General features: G+C 41.7%; 1 protein-coding gene across 1 annotated transcript; it reads left to right on the top strand.

Annotated features, from left to right (window-relative positions):
- Positions 1-1,624: 1,624 nt before the first annotated feature.
- Positions 1,625-11,486, top strand: LOC124776026. The gene is made up of 3 exons (XM_047250866.1): positions 1,625-1,693; positions 6,788-6,983; positions 11,146-11,486. Exons 1-3 carry the CDS (start codon positions 1,625-1,627, stop codon positions 11,289-11,291), a joined length of 411 nt encoding a protein of 136 aa, XP_047106822.1. The 3' UTR covers positions 11,292-11,486.
- The last annotated feature ends 643 nt before the right edge of the window (positions 11,487-12,129 follow it).

The following is a 12,129-nucleotide window of genomic DNA, read 5'->3' as shown; positions in this document are numbered from 1 at the left end:
GTCGATGTGCTGCGGCCGTACAAACCACAGGTGATAAGATGTTTACCAGACTCCGATATTTTGGACCTTCTGGAAACAGTCTTCTGGTACCTACGCGATTCCCACACTCATAGAAAGGACTGAAGATGGTGTATTGTAACTCCGAAAACAGTCACATATGATGATTTTATTCTTACTGCATATAAAATTAGTGTATTATCCGAGTTTTGAAGAATCACACTTCTCATTCCAAGCAAATATATACTTTTTAGAGTCATCAGTCTTATGACTGGTTTGAAGTGGTTCGACGAACTCCACTCCTGTGTCAACCTTTTCTTTTCAGAGTATCACTTGCAGCCTAAGTACTCAGTTATTTGTCGGATGTATTCGAATCTCTGTCTTCCTTTTCAGTTTTACCCTCTACAACATCGTCTAGTTATTCCACGATGTCTTAACATGTGTCCTATCATCTTGTCCCTTATTATTGTCAGTGTTTTCCAGATGTTCCTTTCCTCGTCGTTTCTGCAGTGAACCTCCTCATTCCTTATCCTGTCGATCTATCTAATATTCGTGATCCCATCTCAGACGCCTTCTTCTCTTCCTGTCAGCGTCCCCCATAGTCACGATTCACTGGCACACAGTGCTGTGTTCCAGGCATATTATATTCAGAAATTTGTTTTTCAAACTAAGTCCAGTGTCTGATACCAGTATGCTTCTCTTGGCCACGAATGGGCTCTTTGCCTGTGCTCGTCCGAATTTTTCTGTCTCGTTGTATGACGGACGATGAATGTAAATCCCGGCCGTAAAAGCTTGCATTGCATCACTATTAGTCACAGTCATCACAACAAACGTAAGTCTCTCATTAGCCTTCTCTAGTACTTACTTCACTATTTCTTTCATTTCTTCTCGCTTTGTATATGTTTAAACGCTTTAACGATGCGGCAGACTCCACAATGTAACCACTGATCTTGTAATCGAACACTATAGAATTGTTTGCCTTTCTTATGGACATTACTTTGCATTTATATTTACAGACAATCGCCTTTGAAGACAGTTGCCACCTGATGCACACTGGTGTCTTTTGTGGACGCTAGTCAGTTTTAACATGATGATGGCCTAACAGGTCGAAAGCTGGTTTGTAACGAACAAATATTAGGCGTGCAATTGTTCTACCAAAACGTGTCGGAAGAATCGAAAACATGTGCGAAATGTATTAAACATCAATGAAATCAAAAACCTGTCAGAAATACTACGTTGTAGATGGATATGTAGTTCATTTAAAGTCGGCAGTTAGTTTTAATTTGAAGTGATTGTACGTTAGCAGATCAAAGAGCGTACAATCAGCAGAAGCCGATTAGCTATCAGTTCAGTACAGGCAATCTAAATGTATGTATAGCGACTTGGGTTGTTGTGTGGGGTAGTGTACCGCTACGGTATAACGAAGAGAGAAACTTTACTTGAATAGTCACTAGCCACGTTTGACAGACATATTCCTAATCACATAGTAATATTTCCCGGAATTCTGCAAGCTTATAACTAGTGACGCAGAGAGCTTCGCTAACAATTAATTGGATACACAGACGACAGAGGGGGAAGGAGCAAGGAGGGGAGGTATGTCGACTTTCGTCACAACGATACGGTATAAATGCGCCTCTGTGTCCACAGCCGAGGCAGTTGGTTGCGTGTTGGAACAACGGAGAAGACGGTAACCATGGTGAGTTGAGGTTCAAGGTTTCTTCTTCCGACAACGTGAAAATCTGTGTTATGTAATTGTCCCACTGCCACTGTATAGACGGGAGTAAAAGTGACCTTGCTAAGATGTGCGCAGTCTTATCGTATCCTCCACTGAGTTTAACTTAGTGTTGTGGATATTGTGTCAATCGCAAGCTTAACGCCGTTGTCAACGTCACGCTATGTATTTCCCCACGGTTCTTGTTACGTCACCCGATTCTCCTTCCCGCGAAACATAGGAAACACCACCTCGAGTGCTGTCGAGTACAGTCGCGTACGTTTAGAAATGGCAAATGCCATTTCGGTATTCTTCGTAAATACTGCAAACAGCAAACGAACAATAAGACCTCAACAGCCGTGTGGTACAATTTGTGGAAAGCATTAATAAATATACGGTAAAACTCCAGTAACCTTATTCAAGAGGCTAGGTGCAAAGTATACATTTCCTAAGAAATCAATCAGGAAAAGTACTACCACAAACTCACGATATTTTTAAATGTGTGGAGTATGTGAGATATAAAAGAACATTGTAGAAATTTTGGGATACACATCAATGTTGAAGTCACTGAAAGTGTTAGTGACTGGTAGTGATGTCTACTATATTGATTTCTGTACGATCAACACAATCATCACCGGAGCCATCTGAGCGCCAGATTTTGTTTTCTTGCCTAGTCATATGGTGCTCGCATCCTGCCGGCGTTCGGCAGTGATGTCCCGTAAAGCTTCGTGCATTAATTTCAATGCGTCTGGTAACTTAGTAAACACTGTTCCTAGCGATGCTCCTTTGATACGTCTCGAAATAAGCTTTACTGGATTCGGGGTACAACGCAAGAATAATGTGCTGCCCTCTCCCCGCCAGCACCACCACCACAACCACCAACGCTTGGCCTATGTCGTTCGTTGATCAATTAAGATATTCTTTCCTAAGACAAAGCTCCCATCAGCCCTAAAGTTGCTCTGAAGACTGTATTACTTTAGCCGGCCTAGTCCTATTGAAGATGGTACTTCCCTGGCCTTCAAATGGTTCAAATGGCTCTAAGCACTATGGGACTTAACATCTGAGGTCGTCAGTCCCCTAGACTTAGAACTACTTAAACCTAACTAACCTAAGGACATCACACACATCCACGCCCGAGGCAGGATTCGAACCTGCGACCGTAGTAGCAATGCGGTTCCGGACTGAAGCGCCTAGAACGGCTCGGCCACAGCGGCCGTTTGCAGTCGACAGCGCAACTTCGCATTTGCACTTTCAGAAGTGACTGTCAACGGTGAAAAAAGCGATTTTTGACAGAGGAAAATCCAAGGGTCTACCGACAATTATTATCATTACTGTTATTAACTCCGTTATCGACCATCTACTTAATAACCATCCTAAGCTTACAACCATTATGATATTTGATCGTATTCATTGTTTTCCCCTTAATGTCAAATATTTATCATCAGTTCTGTTGATCTAAGTCTGAACGTGTCGACGTCTTATTTATTATGCTCGCCCCGCGACATTTATTTAAATCAACTTTGGAATCAGTACATTTCTGAAAAACTCTAACGTTTGATGTTACAGTGAAACATGTTATACGTGCAGGTTAGCTTCGCATTCGTGAGGTGAGTTCTGGAAGAGTATGTAAAGCGATTCCGTCTATTCCACCGCGCGGAGCATCTCCCGCGCCAAGTATCAACTTATATGCGGCCAACCCCTAAAGGTATGGCCAAATCAATACAACTGTCAGTGCAAGAAACTTGAATACGAAACCAGCGTAGTAACCTCTTAGAACTGCATGGCTCACGGATAACTCGGCCTTGTTATGTGGCAGGCAATATCGTCTGACCTTCCAGACCGCATCAAAAGTACATGACTCTCCATACTATTCACTGCTCGACATTTCGATCGTTCTGTTGGGACCTTCTTCATGATTTCACTGGTGTCCCTGTATGGCTGAACGCTGTCGAAGCAGTGTCGCATTTACTTATAAAAGGTTATTTTTTCATTCTATGCTGGAGAAATGGAGTTATTGAATAAAAGTCTTCGGGATGTTATTGGTGAGTCCTCGTTATCTGGCACATACCGAAAGCAGATACTGAAAGAGAGAGGAAATGCAAAATGTTATTGTTGTTCTGCCACCTCAGTTGTTTCCTGATAGCTGTTTATGATCCTCTCTCGCCGTGGCTGCGTGTTTACTTCCGTGACAGATGGTAAAGTGCCCACTAAATAGCTTGGGCCCATAACCTGTGCAGAGGGCGTATAGGAATGGGGAGAACAGTAGTGGTGGGGCTTCCATTGTGGGCAGCCACTACATAAAGGGAGAGGTGCAGTTCAACAGCTGAAAGTTACTTACAAGCAAAACTTGTAAGCATGTTTCTTTACTCTGTGTGGGTAGCCTTATACCGCTCCGGAGACCGTGGGATCACACCACGTGACGTGACCTGGTGCAGGAGGGGGCGTGTCTGCGGCCCGTTGCGATGTGCCCGCTCCCTGAGGCGCGTATGTGGTGCCGCCGGTTGTGGAAGGGAATAAATAGTCTCGAAATTTGAGTGGCTGCCTACAGTATTTTCTCCATCGGAGTTTAGTTTTGTTTAGAAGGGGTCAAATCTTAAACCAAATATTGAGTTCAGTTTAGTAAGGAGTGTGACACTCGTCAATGTTTGCACTAACATCTTCTTCTTCTTCTTTTTCTTCCTTTCTTCCGAGGATAATGCCTCTTTCCTTCAGTACCTACCCCTCAGTCTGCCCTGAGGTTGTCGCCCCATCTTTTCCTTGGACGGCCAGCATTTGTTTCACTAGCTGGTTATTTATTTCTTACGATTTTCAGAATCTTCCGTTTATCCATCCTGTCTATGGGTTCGTTCCATTCACGCTTTCTCAGACGTGCCCATCCATTAACGGAGTTCACTTTACAATATTTTCTAATGCTTTCAGTTCTCTCCCTATCTCACAGCGACTTCCGTGTAATCTTATGCAGAATTTTCGTTTCTGTGGTTTCTAAAAATGTTCTTGTTTTTGATGTTTCCGGTTTTGTCTCATCTCTGCGTGTCGTAATCGGTCTCACTGTTGTTGTGTATATTCTTGCCTTTGCATCTTTTCCTGCATGCTTGTTTTTTCCAAATGTACCATTTAAACACCCTGCTACTTTATTTGCTTTCGCTACTTATTCTCTGATTTCCTTTTGGATAAAAGTTTCTGCAGGTTATCTTCACTGTTTGCCAGCAGGACTGCATCGCCGGCATGACAAACTATTCTTATTTCTTCGTAACCCATTCTGTAACCACTACCAGGCAATACCTTTTTTATGACCTCATCTATGACTATATTAAAAAGCAGCGGGTTTGGAGTGTCACTTTGTCTAGTACCACTACTAACTGTTACGCAACTGGTTAACCTAGGACGATTTTTGCCTGGATGTAGTTGTTGGAATAAATGTCATCTGTTGTTTTTATTAAGTTGAAAGGAATCCCCTGTCTGTAGAGCAGATTTACCACATCTATTAACTAAATCGTATCGAAGCTTTCTGTAAATCAATAAAACAAAGATGAGCTGTTCTTTTGTATTCAGTGGACTTCTCTATAAGGTGTCTAGGAATGAAAACTGCATTTGTGCATCTAAAGGGGAGGAGAGGAGAGGATACTGTGGCTTACTGATGTCCTTCCCAACAGAATGAGCACACCCACCCAGGCTGGAGGAAGTGCTACGTCATACTGAGAAGTGGACTCATACTGCTAAGTTCTACGAAAATTTTACTCGATTTTTTGACCACTAAAATAACAGCATGTATCCTCTTAACCCACGAAACTTCAGGCTATTTCAGACCCATGAGTAGGCACATACGGCGTAAGTGATTTGGCACAGGAAACATCTGATTTGGCTGGCTCTACCACAACAGTAACGCCTCATTGTGTGTGTGTGTGTGTGTGTGTTGAAAGAAATTGCTGTCGCTTATCCGGAAACACAAATAGCTGATATGGACCATTCCCTCCTATGATAGTTATCTGTCTTTTGAAATTATAGGAGACATTAGCAAGCTCAGCACATTCTTACACATCCTACCCGTCTTAAAGCAGAGTATTCTATCTCACACTTGCTCCTTTGCAAATGTTTAATGCTTTTTTATTTTATTTCTTATTATTTTTGTTACGAATTTTGTTATTTCTTATTATTTTTGTTACGAATTTAAGAACTGAAAGAAGATCTATCCTTCGGTAGTTGAATGGGTCTTTCCTATCTTCTTTTTTGCGCATGAGAATTGTAGTATTAGTTCCCAATTCGTTTGGAAATTTAGAACCAATTATAACATTGTTAACCAACTTCGCTGGTGGTTCAGTTACTGCACATCCTACATACTCCAGTAGATCATTGGCGATCTAATCTCTCCCAGGAGACTGCCTATTTTTTAACAGATTTACAGCTTCTTGTACCTCTCCATGTGAAACAGTTACATCATCATTTACTTGTATACTGATCTCTGTTCTCTCTTCATTTTCTGGTGAATTTTTACCTTTGTACAACCCTGTTAAATACGTAACCCATCATTCCTCATCTGTGTCGTTCACTTTCAAAATTTCATGTAATTCTTTTCTCTGCTGTCGTATCATTCTTCAAATCTGATTCTGCAACCCAAGTAAGTTACGGTCTAAATTTGTAGAAAAGGTTTCCCAGTGTTCCTGTTTGAAAACGGCTCGCTAGTGACTTTGTCTCATTACGAGCTCTTCTGCAATCCTCATAAGACTCTTGCGTTTTGTGTGTTTTATATTTCAAGCAGGGGCATCTCCTTTTGTTACACATTTCTTTACCCTCTTTGTGAAAGCATGGTGTTTTGTTTGTGTTCCTCTCTCGCCTTATAACGCGTGTACTTAGTGTTTCTTGATCTGCATTATACTCTGCATTCATGGGTTCCTCTGCTAATCGTTTGTCATATAAAATTTTTGTAGATACATACAATAATGACTGTATATTAATTTTTTCTTCTTTTAAGACTACTATTAATACTGAATCCTCAAGGGCGAAAAATTTTACGCACATACATGCGTGAAATTATTTAAAATTGTACTCATAATGAAGCCTATTTCTTTTGCTTTGTTCCAGATGTCTTCAAGACTGTTTGCAGTGGTTCTCGTACTGGTTTACGCGATCTGTTGTGTTAATGCCAATCATATTGACTGCAGCCAGATACGGGTGAAATGCGTGGCCGTAGATGCAGCTGTCTGCAGGTCCCGTGGTGGGCTCTTCATCCCAAAAGGCGGCTTCTGCGGATACTGTGACATCTGTCCCAAATACGTAGGCAAGTAGCGGCGATATTTTTCCTTACAACACGGTACAGCGAGACAACATATTTAGCTAAGAAAAAGTTCAAGTAGTAGCTCTTAACTAAGCATAAAAAATTTGTTCCAACGCTAGCCTGAGGTGTTATACTAATTTCGTTTGGAAACGTTAACGTACAGCACTACTATCGATGCTTCATTCGCTTTCATTGGTCTTTATTTACTAAGATATTACATATACAAATATGTTTGATGCATGAATACGACCTTAAACTCACCAGTTTTGCTTTTTGCACTCTACAGATGTTGTGTGAGTGTGCCTCTGGTAACACGACACACGCCCAAGCGAAAGTCACGTTCGTTCCATACCTTATCACAGCAGCACTGGTGCGTTCTCTGAACTGTTTCAGTGTTCTTGGAGGTGGAGGTACGTGCAGATAGCGCTTAACGTACACCCAAAGGAAAAGGTCACAAGACGCTCTCTCAGGCGACCGGGGCGCCCAAGGGAAAGTTGCACAAGTCACACCAACACCCAACAAAGGAAATGGGAGTAATTCACTGAATTACAGACCCAAGTCACTAACGTCAATTTGCAGCAGCATTCTGGAAGATATACTGTGCTCGAACATTATGAACATCTGGAAGAAAGCAATTTATTGATAAAAAGCCAACACCGACTCAAAAAACATCGTTTTTGTCAAATACATCTAGCTCTTTATTCTCACGAAGAAATGAATGGTATCGACAGGGGACGTCAAATTCATTCTGTATTTTAGATTTCTAGAAGGCTTTTGACACCATTCTCCGCAAGTGACTTCAACTTAAATTGCGTGCCTATGGAATATAGTCTCAGCTGTGTGACTCGATTCGTGATTTCCTGTCATAAATTGACGGAAAGTCATCGAATAAAACAGAAGTAATATCTGGCGTTCCCCAAGGAAGCGTTATAGGCTCTCTGTTGTTCCTGATCTACATAAACTATTTAGGAGATAATCTGAGCAGTCCTCGCGGATTGTTTGCAGATGATGCTGTCACTTACCGCCATGTAAAGTCGTCAGATGATCAAAACGAACTGCAAAATGATTTAGACAAGATACGTGTGTGATACAATAAGCGGCAATCGAATCTAAATCATAAAAAATGTGAAGTCATCCACATGACCACGAAAAGGTGTCCGCTAAATTTCAGATACACTACAAACCACACAAATCTAAAGGCTGTAAACTCAACTAAATACTTAGAGATAACTGAATAACTTAAACGATCTCGTAGATAACGTTGTGAGGAAACCAAAGACTACGATGTATTGGCAAAAGACTTAGAAAATATAACGGGTCTACTAAAGAGACTGCTTATATTACGCTTGTCCGCCCTCTTATGGTGTCCTACTCTGCAGTGTGGGATCCGCATGATTGACGGAGGACATCGTAAAAGTTCAAAGGAGGACAGCTTGTTTTATATCACCGTGAACCGCGAAATGGGGGGGGGAGAGAGAATGCCACGGATATGATATTGGAGTGGCAGTCATTAAAGGCGTTTTTCGCTGCGGCAGGATCCTCTCATGAAATTTCCTTCACCAACCTCGTCCTCAGAGTGTTAAAATAGTTTTTTGGCACCCACCTACATAGGAAGAAATTCTCATTATAATAAAATACGAGAAATCAGAGCTCGCACAGAACGATTTGTGTGTTCGTTTTTCCCTCGCGCTGTTCGAGAATGGAACGGTGGTTGGATGAATCGTCTGCCAGGCGCTTAATTGTTAATTGCAGAGTAATCACGTAGATGTAGATGTAGATGTAGATGAATTGGCGGGTCAAGAGAATTCGCGACCAGTCAATGGGCGAGAGGGGGAAGAGATAGGAACACTGTCACGAAAACAGCGGCTCGACGGTAATGCCTCAACAATGGAAGTCACGCGGCGTGAATATTTTCGAGACGTAGTGTTGTTGGGGAATGCTCCGAGACATCTCTAACTTATTGGCTGATCACAGCCTTCGTATTATAACTCATTTTCGAACATGTACTGCATCATTTTTTAAGTCAATACGCATGACATTTCGAATTGTTAGCAGTGCTCAATAGTCGAGACTTTCGGCGTTCCCTGTTAAGTTTTACACGGATCGTTGCTGTGCTGAAAATCGGAATATTCCTTGAAAATCTGGATCTCTGGCAATACCAGCCTCTGGCAATACCAGCCAGCATATATAACTCCACCGTATCTATACCAAATATTTAGACTCGGATCAACAGTATTTTTAAGCAATAGAATTTGCTCTCCACAGACCGCCGTGTCTTCCTCAACCAATGGTGTGATCGAGTTGCGGTTTGGAGGGGTGTAAGGTCAGTAGACAGCTGTTAAAGAGATTAACAGACCCGGTGCCACTATTGCTCATTCAAATAGATCCTCAACTGGCATCACGAAGCTGAGTCGACCCCGTTCCAGTCGTCCCACTGGGAACTGAATCTGGGTTTACCGAATGGCAGTCAGCTTTTCATGGAACTCACTGCTAGTCATCTTCACGGGAGTATGTACCTCCCTTACATAGTACACTGAAAATAAAACAAAATTTGAGCGATACACACACAGATGCCCTTATTTCATTTCGGAGAAGTACTGAATATAGGAAGACATACTGCTGGTCCATTGGGTTGACGTGTTTAACCAGCTTTTAAGGTACAGGGTATGTAAAGCTCCACTTAGACATAACTATGAAAGGTCATGTGAAATTTCGACTCTCCAAATTGATATTGCGACGAACTTAAACATGATACAGCAATGGAGTATTTTTGACACCTCCAAAAATTGACTCATGTGTAACTGAGATAGGTCCTTGTCGGGTGTCAAACCAGCGTCCGGCCATCCTGATTTAGGTTTTCCCTGATTTCCCTAGATCGCTTCAGAGAAATGGCGGGATGGTTCCTTAATAGGACACGGCCGACTTCCTTCCCCATCCTTCTCTAATTCGATGAGACCAATGATCTCGCTGTTTGGTCCCCTATCCCACATCAACGAACCAACCAACTAACTACTTGGCCCCCAAAATCAAACAATACCGCTTTTTGTATAAGCTGGACCCAGACGCTTTCTTCAAGAGATTCGATCTGCTTGCCACAGTGAAAATCTTAATATCTGTACAGATTATTGAAGAAGCAATACTCTTAAATCTTGCAGTATCTCCATCCTGGAACTAAGGTAACTGCCATGAAATTTGTACTAATCTAATAGCTAAGCACAATCTTTAATAACGCATTCTGGATGAGGGGAAACATTGTACCATCATAGGGATAAAGGGCCACTCTGATACGCTTATAAATGCAGTGAAATCATCAGCAATCACTCCCCTTAAACATATAAAATCCAAATGTCAGATATGATACTCAAAACAATAAGCAATTGACAGCAAACTGGAAAGACGATTATCCAACGTCAGACAAAAAGCTGTCATTACGCACTGTTTCACCCAGTACAATAATAACAACAATAATAAATAACAATAGTAATAATCACAAGTTTTACAATAGCAATTTCAAGATACAAACCTTTTCAGGTTGGATCTAAGTCTAAAGCCTCTACGTGTCTATGGCGAAGATCCAAACCACATCTTCCTACAGTACACTAGGAATATACGCCAAACAAAAGTACTTGAAAGAAATCTTACGTCACTTGGCTATCAGTTTGCAGCCAGTCTCATTCGTTGCCAACTGACCATGTACCAACACACAGGCTCTAATTGTACGAGTTTCATATCAGCACGAAAATCTCGTAGTATGAAACTGCAGAAACAAACAAATGAGCTTTGATGACGATCGGAGGAATATTTCATTGTTTACCTCTTGATATTTTGTACAATCCTTGTCTCAAAAAGGTTATGACAAAGTACTGCATTGTATTTACACGTACAATTTTATTATTTTGTATGTTTGTGGATACTGTGCTATATTTACCGTTTTATTGATCTACTTACGTCGTAGATCAATGTGACAGTTTATGTTATTTCAGAATTTGCACCGGTGAGCTTATATAACTTAGTATCAGATTTAATTTTATACTGTAAAATTCAGATATATTATCGAGAGTCATAAATAACAAAACAATCTTAAGATGTCCGTATGGGCAAATTTCGAAAGCAGTTAACAATTTTGAAAAGAGTGTTTATGGTTAGATGTCATTTTCTTTTTCAGGAGAAGGAGAGTCTTGTGAAGACGACAACCCCTTGGAGCCACCGACACCAACTTGCCAAAAGCCACTAATCTGCGACCCGGAAACCAAGTTCTGTGTAGCAGAACAGCGTTCCAATTCTTCGCAGGATACTGCTGAGCAGGAATAATCTGATGGTTTTAGTTTAGTTCATGCTAAACTTGTTCTACAGGATCATAATTTCTGTTTCGACATCTGCGAATCAAAGCCATAGCACCTTGTACTGCTGTTACAAAGAAGCGAAAGTGTTCTTTTTTATTTACTGCATCATTTATGTAGATGATGAATTAGAAATAAAATTGTCTGTCTCAGTCGTAGAATGCAATTTACAGTGTTTGTTTCTCGCGCTATTTCCATCCTTTACTGTATTGCCATGATGATGGAAGTAACTTTCGAAGACATTCTTCAAATAAAATTTGATTCCGGTCACCTGATGTTTTCGTGAGAGGTTAGTGTTAAGGCCACAGGTTTGTTAGTGATCCAAATGTCCTGAATTGCTTCACGCTGACCTGCCAGTGAGATAAACGTTCAGTTTAAAATTTCTTGCTCGCATGGAAGCGGACAATGAATAACCGCGGAACATTCTGTGCACAGACAAACCCATTTCCGTCTCCAAGGACATTTCAGCACACAAAACTGCAGAAAATTGGAGACGGTATGCCCGCCCGTACATCAACCGACCCGCTTAATTCTGCAAGGGAACTACAAGGTGCGAGTCGTGGGGCCATATTTTCTCAAGGAGATGGGTCCAGCGGGTCCTGTTGCCTGCACCGTCACTGCTAATCGCTATGAGAATGCTGTGCGTGCCCGCATCTCGTGGTCGTGCGGTAGCGTTCTCGCTTCCCACGCCCGGGTTCCCGGGTTCGATTCCCGGCGGGGTCAGGGATTTTCTATGCCTCGTGATGGCTGGGTGTTGTGTGCTGTCCTTAGGTTAGTTAGGTTTAAGTAGTTCTAAGTTCTAGGGGACT

This window comes from Schistocerca piceifrons, chromosome 2 (genome assembly GCF_021461385.2).
Source record: "Schistocerca piceifrons isolate TAMUIC-IGC-003096 chromosome 2, iqSchPice1.1, whole genome shotgun sequence".
Classification (NCBI taxonomy): Eukaryota; Metazoa; Arthropoda; class Insecta; order Orthoptera; family Acrididae; genus Schistocerca; species Schistocerca piceifrons.
Note: the sequence above shows the minus strand (reverse complement) of the source record. Positions and strands in the feature narration are given on the sequence as shown.